Source organism: Ammospiza nelsoni, chromosome 5 (genome assembly GCF_027579445.1).
Source record: "Ammospiza nelsoni isolate bAmmNel1 chromosome 5, bAmmNel1.pri, whole genome shotgun sequence".
Taxonomy (NCBI): Eukaryota; Metazoa; Chordata; class Aves; order Passeriformes; family Passerellidae; genus Ammospiza; species Ammospiza nelsoni.
Window position 1 is genome coordinate 4,461,845 of NC_080637.1, and position 14,383 is coordinate 4,476,227.

The 14,383-nt window shown below is 45.8% G+C and overlaps 1 protein-coding gene across 1 annotated transcript in view; it reads left to right on the forward strand.

The window, feature by feature from the left end:
• The first annotated feature begins 954 nt into the window (after positions 1-954).
• TAF3 (TATA-box binding protein associated factor 3) overlaps positions 955-14,383 on the forward strand; it is a 116,111-nt gene continuing 102,682 nt past the window's right edge. Inside the window, exons 1-2 of the mRNA XM_059472309.1 lie at positions 955-1,171; positions 11,930-12,172. Coding sequence (XP_059328292.1) covers positions 1,006-1,171; positions 11,930-12,172 — 409 coding nt within the window. The 5' untranslated portion in view covers positions 955-1,005. The remainder of the gene's footprint in view (positions 1,172-11,929; positions 12,173-14,383) is intronic.

Here is a 14,383-nt window from a genome sequence, read left to right on the forward strand (position 1 = left end):
TTTATTTTTTTTCCCCAATTAACTCACCCAGAAACACTTATTGCTGCCAGTTTGGTGTTCCATCCAGCTGGAAAGAAAAAAAAAAAGAGGAAAATAACCTTCCTGGGCAGCCTGTTCCACTGCTCTGCCACCCTCTGTGTAAGGAAGTTCTTCCTCTTGATGAGGTGAAACTCCTTGTGATGTGGTTTTGTTTACAGCCATTGCTTCTCATCCTGTCACTGGACATCAGTTAGAATTCTGAGTCTGGCACCATCCTCTTGACAGCCGTCTCTGAGATATTTCTTGAGACATATTAATTAGATGAATAGATTAAGAGATATTAATTCAATAGGTTAATTGCGATATTTCTTTAGAGATACTGAGATTATTTCTAGAGATCATAGAATCACGGGATGGTTTGGGTTAAAGGGGACATTAAAGATGATCTTGTAGCACCCGCTGCGATGGGCAGGGACACTTTGCACTATCCCGAGTTGCTCAGAGCCCCGTTATCCTAACTTTGAATGCTGCCGCGACTGGGACAATCCCCCTGGGCACCCTGTGGCAGTGTTTCATCACCTCCACAGTGCAGAATTTCTTCCGCACATCCCATCCCAAACTCAGCTTGAAGACATTTCTCTGTCCTGTCACTCCCTACCCTTGGAAAGAGCCTTGTCGCATCCTTCCTGTGAGATCCCTTGGGGCACTGGGGGACATTTAGCGATGCCAAAGTACCGATATTGATCCATTTACCTCCTCCCGCCCCCAAGGAGGTGCCGATATTGATATATTTACCTTCTCCCGGCCCCAGCGAGGTACCAATATTGATATTTTCACCTTTTCCCGCGTGTCCCCTCAGCAGCAGGACGCGGCCCCGGGCGCGCATCCCGCGCTCCGCCCCGCTCGATGCGCTCGGCGCTGGAGCGGCGCTGCCTGGCGGGGGCGGGGCGGCGCCAAGATGGCGGCGGCGATGGCGGCGGTGGCGGGCGGTGCGTGAGAGCTCCCGCGGCGCCCGGCCCCGGCGAGATGTGCGAGACCTATTCCCGCTGGCTGCTGCGGTTGTCGGTGGCGCAGATCTGCCAGGCCCTCGGCTGGGACTCCGTGCAGGTCTCGGCCTGCGACCTGCTCACCGACGTGCTGCAGCGGTACCTGCAAGGGCTGGGCCGGGGCTGCCACCGCTACTGCGAGCTCTGTGAGTGCGGGCTGGGGCTGGGGCTGGGCCGGGGGGATCGGCTGGACACGGTTCTCGGAGGGCTCTGTGAGGGGCCCTGCTTGAGCAGGGTCCGGGCTGAGCGAGCTCCCTGAGCCCTGCCGGTCTCGGCCATCCCGCCAAGGAAGCAGCGCTGGGCACTGCTGGGGCACGCAGGAGCACGGGAGGGGGGATTTGGGCACGGCAGGAGGGCACAGGGAGGGGTTTGGGCACTGCTGGGGCTGGGGGCCAGGGCAGGAGGGCACGGAGAGGTGGGATTTGGTAGTGCTGGGGGACAGGGCAGGAGAGGTGTGGGGAATGGGGAGGTGTGATTTGGGGAGAGCAAGGGTCTGGGGAATAGGGCAGGAGGGCATAGGGAAGTGGATTTGGGCAGGGGTCTGGGGGGCACAGAGGAGTTGGTTTGGGCAGGGATCTGGGGGACAGGGAGGTGGATTTGGGCAGGGGTCTGGGGGACAGGGCAGGAGGGCACAGGGAGGTGAATTTGGGCAGGGGTCTGGGGGACAGGGAGGTGGATTTGGGCAGGGGTCTGGGGGACAGGGCAGGAGAGCACAGAGAGGTGGATTTGGGCAGGGCAGGGGTTTGAGGGACAGGGCAGGAAGGCACAGGAAGGTGGGATTTTGGTAGTGCTGGGGTTTGAGGGACAGGGCAGGAAGGCACAGGGAGGTGGGATTTTGGTAGTGCTGGGGCTTGAGGGACAGGGCAGGAGGGCACAGGGAGGTGGGCTTGGGCAGCACTGGGGGCCCTGGGTGTGGGGGAAGGCTGTGGGGTAGCATTGTGGAGGTGTGGGGAGGGCAGCTGGGAGCTGCTGCTTGTCGGGCAGTGCCAGGAGCTGGGGATGCTTGGCAGGGAAGGGTTGTGGAGCTGTGGCCATTCGGGCAGGATAGGAGGGTGCAGGGAGGTGGCATTTGGGCAGCGCTGGGGTCTTTGGTCAGTGAGTGCCAGGTGTGGGTTTGGGAAGATCAGCCCGTGGGCTGGGGGCTGTGGGGAAGGGGAGCTGAGCTGTGGGGCAGGGCACAGGACTGGGAGGGTGGGGAGGGAAGCCATGGGGCAGCTCAGGGACCAGAGGTCCTGGTGCCAGGGAGAACTGTGGGGCAGTGGGTCTGGGTGTGGGAGTTGGGACTGTGGGGATGGAGTTGGAGAAGAGAAGGCTCTAGGGCAGTGGGTTTGGGGACATGGGGGTTCTGTCCCACTCTCTCTGGCTGCAGGGTGCTGGGGAGGGGGAGACATGAATACAGGATGGGGAGAGGGGACTGTTGGCCCCATTGCTGGGATGTTGTGAGTCTGGGAGGGGATGAACTGGAGGGAGAAGGGGCAGCCAGCCTCTTTTCCTGGTAGGATGTGAAAATGGGAGGATGATGTGCTGTGTTCTCGTGGCTCATCTTTGGGTGCCAGTGCTGAGGGGGCTGTGGGGGCCCACTGCAGGCGGGGATGTGTGTGGGAGATTCCCTGTTCTGGCACAAGGGGAGGTGCTGAGGATGGAGAGTGCAGGCTTGGGCTCCCTCCTGCCTGGGGAGGGAGTGGTGTGCCTGGAAGCCCTGTTTTGGGGTGCTCTGGGAATGTTTGTGTGCAGGGGGGAGGCAGTGGGACCGTGGGACTGGGAACATGTGTATGGGGAGTGTGGGAAGGCGGGGATGCACTAAATGTGTTTTGGGGGAAGTGGAGCTGTAGTGCACAGGGTGTGGGAGTGTGGCAGGGCTGCACATGGGAATTGTGGAGTGCAGGAGGGGTGGGCTGGGGATGATTTAGTGCACATGGCATGAGGTGTGGGTGTCCTTGTGTGCATGCAGAGGAGGAGGTTTGGCGGGGTATGTGGGGTACTGGAATTAGCCAGCACTGCCAGGTGGAGGTGCTATAGAAGGAGCTGGAAGTGATGCCCAGGGCCCCAGTAGATTTGGGGTGAGTGGTGTGGGGTGGGAGCATGGAAGGGCAAGGGCTGAGTTTGCAGCAAGTGGGAGAAGAGAAAGAGGAGAGGCCTGGGAATGAGTGCCCAGGATTGTGGGATGTGGGTGTTGATGGGATTGGGAAGGGAGCACCACTGCTGGCTCTGGGCCTGCAGCAGGGGATGCAGTTGTGTGTCCCTTGGGGTTGTGAGTGTCCCTGCAGAGCCTGCAGTGGAGGGCATTGGAGGGTGGGATGTCCACTTGCTTGCTTGCTTGGTCAGTAATGGTGCTAGAGGAGCTGAGAGGGTGCTAACGGGTGTGCTGGGTCTGGGAATGTCAGGAAAAGGTGCTGATGGGTCAGGAAGGGGTGGGGAGGTGACAATCTGCCTGCAGGGTGAGGGAGGCTGTCAGGGTCAGTGCCAGCTGTAAACACAGGAAATGTGGGCAATGAGGAGCAGGGCTCAGGCTGTGGTCCTGGGTCTATGTGTGGAGGCTTTTGCTGCCCTCCATGGGGCAGGGAGGGTCTCATGTGGCAGTGATGGGGCTGTCAGTGCTCCTGATGCATCTGTGGGTAACAGGAAGGAAATGAAGGGAGATCTCCATATTGGAGGGGCTTGGGGGAACAGGGATACCCTGGAGAGGTGGATGTAGGCTGTGTGCCTGGGACAACCAGGCTACTTGTGCCTCCTGTGCCAGGAGGGACATGCTCCCCCTTCCTTTGGCATGCTGGGGAGCTGTGGCTTTGGGGGCAGCTGCTGCTCCATGTGTCCTTTACTTGTGGAGAGGAAGGTCTTGGAGAGCCCCTAGGGCAGAGGTCAGAGCAGATGGGTCTGGCTGGGGTGGATAATTGATTGCCTGAAGTGCTGGCTGGGGAGAAGGTGACTCACTGGTGGTGGATTTGGGGGCTGCTGTGGCCAACACCAGTTCAGAGATTGTGCTGGGACCTTTGGGAGGTGACTGGCAAGGTAACAGGGATGGGAGCCCTGAAATGCAGCACCGGGAATGTTTGCCAGTTCCTCTGTCCAAGCTGTGGGAGCTGTGCTGATGAGGTGAGAGGAACACCAGAGGCTGTTGCTGTCAGCTGGTGGTGGACTGGATGCAACATGAAGATCCAAGGGACTGTGAGGGCCGGGTGTGTTGGATTTGGGTGAATTTGGAGAGTGTGCAGGGCTGGGAAGCACACTGTGAGTGGCTTGGTCAGGAGAGGAGCAACCACAGCCTGGAAGTGCTGCTGCTGGAGGTTGTGTCCCTTCTCTGAAGAAGGGAAGAGAAATTCTCACTGCTGCAGGGATCCCTCATGAAGCAAAGTGTGTGTACCTGGTCCTGGCTCTGCTTCATCATTTCAGCAATAATTGAGATCAAGTCTGACAGTGTAACCAAGCTTTGGAACAACTGTGTTCTGCAAACTAGATTTCTCAGGTTGAATAGAGAAATCCATTCTCAAGTTGAATAGAGAAAGTTATTTGTACAACTTTCCCCAAATTTGAGAGCAAGTTAGTCTAGAAATGGGACTGTGCAATTTTGACCCATACATCCCAGCAGCACAGGTGCAGCTCTGAAGTTTGTATCCCAATCCACACAGAAATTATCTTTAAAGCAATTAAAGGAGACAACAGAGAGGGTTTAGGAGGATGGAGTTATGAGGTGAAAAAGAAGCTCACCCAGGTTTGGCCAGAGCTGCCCTTTCATACATTTGTTACAAATTCTGGGGAAGAGACTGGGAGGAAAAGACATAGAGCTGATGCAAATAAAATTTTTGGTGCTGAGGACAGGAGTTTGTATAGCTCAGGTTTACCTCTCTTCCTTTGGGTTTGCTTATTGAAAAATGGAGAAAGGCATTTTTTCCCCTCTATGAATGGTGAAGCAAGTACCACAAGTATCACAATATTTTTGTTTGGTGTTTTTTTGCTTTTTTGTTTTCTTTGAGGAGAAGGGGAATATGCTGTGTTTGTGCCAGTGATGTGCTGGTTTTTGTACAACGTCTCTTAAAACGATCCCTGTATTTCTTTCTTTAAAAAGGTTTGTAAAGAAACCTTAAAAAGGTTTCATCTTAATACTGAGCTGACATCTCCCTGCAATTTCAGAATTGTTTCCTTTTGCTCCTGAAATAAGTTACTGTACAAACCCAGCTCTGGATGAATGAGCTTAATTCTGCCATGGTTTTGCATAAGTAGAATTAATTAAATTCCAATTGTAGCATCTTCATTGTCAGGGCGTTATCTCGGAGTCAGACCAGTGGGGTTTGAGTTAGCAGGGCTGTCAGCTGAGGGACATAATCTTTGTGTTCCAAACGGAATGGATTTACTCTGGCAGAGTTGAGACACCATGGGATGGCTGTGAAAAGCCTGTCATCGCTGCTCACGTGTTCCCTCACTTGCACAGGAAAATGATGCCTCTCCCAGCTGGGTTAGATCTTTGTTCCAGCTGTTACATCCCATTAGGAGAGCTACATTCAAGATTTTCATTACTTTTCTGCTGTTGTTTCTTTGCATTTGCTGTAGCTGTAGTTGATGGGAGCTTCTGTGGCTGCAAAGAGAAGGCAAAAGGATTTGCAAAGAAGGTTTGAGATGTGTTTGATGCCGTGAAATGCTTCTGAATGCTGTGTTGGGGGCTGGAGGAGAGGCTGAACTTACAGGGAGAAAATCAGGGTTTTCCTCCTAAAGTACACCATATTATCCTGCTCAGATTTGTGGAAAGCTTGTCAAAGGAACACCATTCAATATGCTGCGAGCTGTTTTATCCTCAAATTTAAATTAAATATTTGAAAGCCAATGTTGGAGTAGTTAATTAAGGTATCAGGCTACAAAACAAACTTGTAAGTTTTCTGTGCTGTCTAGGTGGCCTGGAAAGGCCCAGGGATGGCCTTGAAGAGCCCGGCGCTTCAAAGGACGAGGAGAGACTTCTGATCTTGTCTCGGTCTCGGTGTTTATTAATTGTTTATCTAAAAGATATTCTTTCAGCCCGACAGAGGTCTGCACAGCAAGTCAGCCACGGGCACACTGCACAAGCCCCTGGGCGGTCACTTATCTTTATACCCGAAGTTACGTGTACAATATTTATCATTTCTCCCCAATACCTTCTACCCTTATTAACCGGTGCACTTTTAGTAATAACCAATCCCAAAGTGCCACCATCACCACAGAAGATGGAGGCCAAGAAGAAGAAGAAGAAGAACAGGACACGCCCCAATTCCTCCATCTTACTTCTTTAGACCCCCCTGTACCAAAATCCTAAACCCTGTGTTTTACACTCTAATTAACTTATCCCTTCACCATTCACCCAGTGAATTCCTCCCAGTCCTCATACAGGTGTCGTCTCCTGTGTCGGATCAAAGTCCAGCCACCAGACACTTCTGGCAACATTCCAGGACTCCCGAGCCTCCCAAGGGTGGTCTCGGCCACTCTGCACCTCAGTCCTGAGGTGCTGAGATCCCACACAAACTGATGTAGAGTGGTTTCTGAGAGCAGAGTTCTGTGTTGGTGTTGGTTTTAAGCAGAGGTGAAAAGGGAAAGGCTCCCTGGTAGGTGCCACTTTGTTCTGCACTCCTGTTCCACGTGGTTTGATAGAGGGGTGCCAGAGCTGGTGCTTGGAGGTGTCTGCTCTGGGTTGTGTAGGTTGGGGTTTTTATGCTGGGGAGCTGTCCATGAGGAGAGATCAGAATCTGCTTTGTTTGCCGTGAATTTAGCTAAGGTAGCTTGGCAGTGGGTTATAGACATGCACAATATATCATGTTTTACCTCTTAACACATGCAGTGAGGGAGTTCAGTTCCCAGTCTGGTTGTGTGAGTGTTGCAGTTCATGGGAGGGATGGGGAGGGGAGCTGTTGGTCACAGCCCCTAAAGTCTCTTTTTTTCCTCTTTTTTTTTACATTGCTCTAAAAACCAGTCAGATAGAAGCTACTTACCTTCTATCACTGAGGGCACCTGGGCATATTTCAACAGGACAAATTTAGGTTACGTGCTGCTACAACTTGAAGTGTAATAAGTTGCGTAATTCATTTTTAAATTCAGAAGTGGATTTTCCTCTGCTTTCCTTTAATTTTCAGTGTTGAGCTTATATACTATGATTTTTTTTCCTCCTGAAATTTGCTAACAGTTAGGAAATAAAGTTTAAAAGTTGATCTTTAGTTTCATATTGTTTTACTTTTTTTGAAGATTATTTTTATGCAAACATAGAATTATAAAATATGTAAGTTGGAAGGGACCCATTCCCTGATCCCAGTGATCCCTCAATGGATCATTGAGTCCAAGTCCCTATTTTTTGCAGGACTACATACTAATTATATATACACATAAAAATATTAATGACTATATTGTAAATGGTATTATTAATGCAACTGCATTTTTGTTGGAAGGCAGGTTTGATCTGGTGAGAGCATTATTATAACTGGAAGGAAAAATTGCTGATATTGCAAAATGTTTTCCAAGGCAGAACTGGCTCCAAAACTGCTCCAGTGCCTGACAGTCTCTCCTGTAAACTTCATTGTAGCAAAGAGAGAATGCAAACAGCATAATTACCAATATTTTTATTGATAATTACCACAGAGGAGAGAATTCACCTGGCATCAGCCAATTTTTTATTTCTTTATAATGTCAAATTTACCTCATATGTTTTCTTGGATTTTGTTCTTTTTTTAGTTACTTCATTCTTACCACTATACAGTAATAATCTCTATCAAAGGATTAGATTGTTGGTGATCAGCTTAAATGAGCTGATTCTCTCTGCTGGTCCTTGAATGACTTTGTAACAAGGATCTGTCCTGGGCCTCTAACATTCATTATAAGTGTGCATTTTATGTCCTGATTACCTTAAATATTGATGCTTTTAAGCTAATTAACTTACTGGCAACTAATATAAAGAAGGACAATGTGGGTTTTTTGCTTGATGTTTCTGAAGTTACTGGGAAAAGGAGCAGACTGAGCACCAATGGCAAGAAGATGCTTTTGCCCTGACTGGTAACTACATTAATAGGACCCTTTTTTTCCCACTTAAGTGCATTTAAGTAAGGCATCTAAACTTATTAAATAACCTATTGTGCATGCTTATGACTCAGCTGGATAGAAGCTGTGTTGTCTCCTTGAAACAGTTATCTTGGAGTGACTTGGTGTGACAAGCACAGGAATCTGTGAGAGAGCCTGTAATTAAAATACCAAGGAGCTATACCTAATAATTTGCTGGTTAAAATAAAATCTAAAAAAAATCTCTTTTATAGCAGCCATGAGGGGGAATGCTGAGCTATTTATAACACATGTGCATGTTGCATGGGTGGTGACTCATTAATTTTTCTCAGTATATTTATTACAGAATTGTAGTTGTTTCCTTTAAGAAACTTGGCATGAAACTAAAAGCTCTTCTGTTCTGTACTTACTTGCCTGTTCAATTTTCACTCATTCATACAAACTTTGGGCCAGGAAGGAGGAGGTGGAGGGGTTGAGTTTGACAAAAGGAAATCAGCTATTCCTGAGACTGAATTTAAGGCAAGTAAGACAATTCCCCAACTCCCACACAGCCCCTCACAGTGCCTTTGGATGACACGAGCACTGGCCAGCTTTGATGGAGGAATTCTTGTGACTTTTGCAAAAATAACTCAGCTTTAGGAGCTTCTAAAACTTCCTTTTCCCCACAACCAAACCCTTGTTCGTAGGGGAGTTTAGTGCTCCATCCTCATTCTGTTTGATTTGGTTTTCCTTGTGGATCAGGTGATGCTGAGCAGTGGGGCTGAGTGCTGGATAACTTTCCACACAAATATTCTGCTCTGCCTGGATTCTCTTTGCCCATCACTTCAGTCCAGCACTTTTTTGGGATGCAATTCCATGTGGAGATTCCTCTTCACCTGGTGCTTGTTCTCATGCCCAGGGAAGCTGAGAGTACCTTCAGCCATTCCCTGGGTTTCTGGTGAGCTGTTTTCAGACCAAATGATCTTAATTTAGCTCTGCTGCTGCCACAGCTTTACCACTTTTGGAGCACAGGGAGATAGTGCAGCTTAAAATCTTGTGAGAAAGGTATTTTCCTAGTTCACTGTTCATGGGGCATAAGGAGGAGAGTTGTAACTTGCTGGAAAAACTATTCCCACCTCCTTCAGTCTCATTCCCTGAACAATGATAGTATTTAAAGTGTTGTGGTATAAAGAACAAGAGACTGGAAACCAAAGCTCTGAAGTTTCTGTGATCTGGCACTGACTTGCTGTGTGACATTAGATTAATTATTTCACTGGGAGGCTTCAGCACCTGAATTTTTAAACTGAGGATAGCACAGATATGTGGAGAATATTGAGATAAGTTCAGAATGCAGAGATTAAACTTCTTTTCTTGGCATCATCTGCTCACAGAAAAAAGCCTAAGACTAAATGAAACACCAGGAGAGTGTATTGCATGTTTGTCAGCATTCCCTTTTGTGTGTCTGGCTTCTGCTATTTTACTGATTTTTTTTATTAAGCCAGAGAAATGCTAAACTGTTGAAATAAAAGTGTAAAGCCTTTATTTGATGAATAACCTGAAAATACACTTAATGCATTTTTGTGCTGTCATAATTTCCAGTTGATAACTGGTTTGATTTTAAATACAGATATTTAAAGACTATTTACAGAATACAGACCTGAAAGTTTTTTCAAACACTTTTATCACTGAGGACACTCCCTTGAAAAGAAGGGTTAACTGCTGCATCCTTTCATCCCTCTGACAGTTGCAGGTTTAAACATTATTTTTAGCTTTCAGTCAAACTTTAAACTTGGTATTGTCTCTTTGGAGGCAAATGTCAAAGCTGTGAGAAAATTGAATCTTCTTTGGGGTTTTTTGGTCACCTTTTGAACCCACTTTCTAATACACATAATTGTTTCATGATACAGTTGATAAATATTTCCATGCTTCAGTTACACATAGTAGCTGTTTCTCTGCCACGTGTTCTGAAAAAGCACTTGTAGAAAGAATTCCTTTTTAGCATTTATCACTTGCTGATCATGTCAGCACACTTTTCTGGAGGTTAAAAAGATCATGTGCAGATCCAGGAAAAGACCTTTGAAAAGTTTTCCCCAAGTTTTTCTTTTCAGCTGTCTGTCAGACTTGTTCCTGTTATATCTTGACACCTTAGAAAATGCTTCAGTGAGTTCACAGGTACCTTCATAGCCTGCAGAGCAACTAAATGCAACAACACAAAATTTCTTAGTGGTGTCAATTGCCTGAATTTAATTTTTTAAGCATAAAGCACACTTTCCCCCCCCTAATTAGTATAAGGATCTCTGGAGTGGTGATATCCTCATGTAATTATGTGCATGCAAGCCTGGAGTTTGCAGAGCAGACTGGTATTGCAGTTATACAAACACTCAGGTGTTGCACAAACACAAACTGTGAGGTGCTTCTCACCCTGCAGAATTCACATTCCAGATACAGGAGGGTAAAAGTGGCAGTAACTTGGTCTGCTCTCCCTTTTAGCTGTGCAAAGAATTAAAACACAAGGAAGACTTGCCTGGAGTCACACAAGAGGCCAGTGTTGGAGAGCTGAGAATCAACCCCATAATCTGAGTATTATCCTTATCTTCACCACAAGACTTAAGAAGGGAAATTCTAGAACAAAATTCTCATTTTCTAAACGTACCTGCAGGCGTGAGTTGGCTGGGGGGTGGAATTCATGCAGTGATGTGAGAACCAGCTGCCTTGGCTTCAAGATAAACCAAGAAGAGATTAGGTTAAAGGACAAACAAAAGAGCATGCCCCCATTCTCTGGAGCCAGGGCTCCACAATAGCCATTGTGTTCCTTCAATAAGCACTGGCTGCTTTTCCATAATTACTTTTGAAAGGAAATCACAGCTTATCATCATATAGGGATGTAATATCTTCATAAGCCAATTCTACAGAATTGTAATAATTCAGATTTTATTGAATTAAAAGTCATGTTTGGGGTTTACAGCATTGTTTTTGGGTATTGTTGTTATGAGAAGTCAGGAATAGACTCCAAGTGGTGCCTAGGCTGCCAAAGCCAGGTGCCCACTTCTCCCTCTGGAGGCCTTTCGAGGGATTTTCCTCTGTCCAGTCAGGGAAACTGAGGTACTTGGACTTCTGCAAGTGTAATTTAAAGCTTTGAGCCAAATTAATGGTATAGCACAAACTGCATCCTCTGTTGGACTGTTTTCTTGAAAATCCTGTTAAATAAATATCCTGACTACCTGGCCAGTGAGATTTCATTGTGCTTTTTCTGAAGAAAGTAAGATTTTTGCTGGAGAATCAAACTTAAGTTGCCCCCCAGGAAATCAACCCTGAAGTATAGTATAAAATATTCTCTCCTCATCAGACCACTGCTTAATATTCCTCTCTTTTATCCAGGAGGTTTAGCTAACCAGTAGATGAAGTGGCTCATAGTTTATGAAACCTGTAGATTTCATCTGGTGGAAAGATACTTTGTGAAGGTTTTTTTTTAATATCTTTTTTTCTTTCCTCTCTGTAAACTACAGTCAGTTCAAAAAAATGAAATTATTCCTTTTCTAGCTTGAGCAATAATATTTGATCTGTTCCAACTGATAAAGAGCACTTTCTGCATATGGGGTTGTGTGGTGTTAATTTACTGTTGCCAGGTAAAGCTGCCTGTTGTTCCTCCCTCCTTTGGGTTTGATTTACTTTCCTGGAGTGCAGTTTTTCAATGGTATGATTTGAAACAAAGTGATGAGATTGGGAAGGGAAAACAAAACTCTTCTGAAAGTAAGAAAACAAAACTCTTCTGAAAGTAAACTTGATAGAACTGTGGGGCAGTAAGTCCATTTCTCTTACAGCTGGTGAGCTGGGGGACTGTAACCTCAAAGCATCTTCAGGTTGAATTTTTTAACCTGGATTTCTGTGAAAATTGTATTCTTTTGTTGTTTTTTTTGTTCCAGATGGCCGCACAGATCCGATTTTGGATGACGTAGGCGATGCCTTCAAGCTTATGGGGGTTAACCTGCATGAGCTGGAAGATTACATCCACAATATTGAACCTGTCACTTTTGCACATCAAATCCCTTCGTTCCCTGTCAGCAAGAACAATGTCCTCCAGTTCCCCCAGGTGGGAAGTAAGGATGCAGAGGAGAGGAAGGAGTACATCCCTGATTACCTGCCACCTATTGTCTCCTCTCAGGAAGGTGGGAAATCCTTTGCTTTCACTTCTGGTGTGTTTGGGTGTTTGTGGGCATCCCCCAGCAGCTCCAGCTTGTGGCTTGTGGGGTTTTACCAAAGCAGGGTTGCCAGACAGGTAGCAGTGCTGTGACAGGTTTGTTCACTGTTTTTACTTTCCTTCCAGATCAACTCGTGCCAAAAATTCACCGTGTTATGTCATGTTTCAGTAATGCATTCTAAATTTTAAGTTTTCAGATGACAATAGGAATAAATGCTTAGCATTACTTTTTATATATTACTTTCCCCTTTATGCATCCTTCAAGGGCTTCTGTAATTTGGTAAAGGTAGAAAAAGGAAGGCTGGTGAGACTGGCACAGCATTGCCTGCTCCTGATAGCTGTTTCTCCTTACTTGCAACAAATTTCACCAAAAAACCCAACCTAACCAAACAGAAACACCTAATTTTCCAATTAAAATGAATTCACCTTTAAGATATGTTAATAAGAGTATTTTAGAGGCATTGCACTGCCTTTTAAATCTCTTTGCTAATGTTGATTAGGATTTCATCATCACTGTTCCAGCTGCTCCTTCCCTTTCTTGTCCCACAGAGGCAAAGGTTGAGGAAAGAGTGAAACCAGCTATACAAGTGCTGTGAGATGCAGTTGACCTGAAAATTCTAACTGTGGCAGTGGAAAAAGCATACTTGTTTTCTCTATTTTTCAGCTAGATGAGATTTGATTGCTAATAAGATAAACCTTTAAGAAACATGACCTAGTCTCACTTGCCCTTTGAATAGTGAACAGCACACAACTGTACTTTGTGTGGAAATAAATATATGTAAGGCTATGGGTATAAAAGTTCCAGACAGAAGAACTTAATTTTCCAAAAGAATGTAATGAACAGGTGCAACCTGCACAAGATACTTAATTTAAATTTTTTTGGGGACAGAAGGGATATCATGCTCTATTGTGCATATTGCTCTTTTTTAAGAACTAAGGGTTCAAATTCTGCTTGGTGAAATAGGTGTAAAAACTCTGCCCATGTGAGGATGAACATTAGCAACATCACCTTATGGGAAAAGAAATCCATTGCTGTGCTACAAGTGTGGCAAGGGGCAGTATCCCAGTGATTTGGCAAGCTGTAGGAAGTGAATGTTCAGGTTTTCTTGCACCATGTTCAGCTAAAGATGCAGTTGCTGTGTGCTCCAGTCAGAGCAAGTGAAATTGTGGTCAGGAACAGGGATCTGAGGAGCAGGTGCTGGGTTTGGTGTGTTGTGAACAAATTTGCTCATTCCAGTAACAAGCTGAGGACTTATTCATCCTGGTGAGTATTTCTGAGGCTTGGTGGACTTTTAATTTTCTGTTTCCTTTAGTTGTTTTTTATAGATCAATAGCATTTCAATGTTTCTTGCTTTAATACAAGCCAGGAAATTAAGCTGCTGTTCAAAACAGAAATGCTTTCTTAAATTGGTAAGGAGATCCTAAAGTCTCACCCTTGTGAAGTTTGTTAAAAGGGTTGTTTTAAAAATCTAACAATGCACTCCCTCAAACCAGGAAGAGGCAAACAAAATGTAAATATCATATGTGTACACAGCATATATAAAAGAAAAGTACTGAGGAAGAAGACTTTGAGAGGTAAATGAGGATTTTAGCTCCCCTGTTTTGGCTACTTGCTTTAGCCTGGTTCTTCAGGAGGTAAACAAACACCATTCTGTCAGAGAAATCCAGCATCTTTGAAGTGTAATAAGTTGCCCAGCAGTGTTGTAGTTGTTTTAGGTTTTTTTCCCTGGGAAAATCATACTTTAAAATATGCAAGAAAAGTCAAATCCAGTAAGGCTCAAAGCAGCTGCAGACAAATATCTGAGCTTGGGGAGGGAGGGAGGAGAGTTACAGACTCAGCCTGGCAATGCACGACGTACAAAGAGAGGCTAAAAATTGAAATGGGGACAGTTGGGCTTTTTCTTTTTTTTCTGTATGTAACTTTTTATACTCTTTCTCTTGCAAGTTAGATCCAGGAGTTAGATTTTAGCAGTCCTTATAAATAATGTATGAATCCTTTTAACACCTGAAGCAAGAAGATATTATTTCCGAAGTTGGATGAGAACCAGGAAAACTTCTGATGCCTAAGGGTAGTGTATCAGAGGACCTATAGACACACACAACTTGAAAAAATGAATAAAATATTTTTTTAAATGGAAATTTAAAGGAAGCATTAAATACAGTTGCTGAATGCAGATTT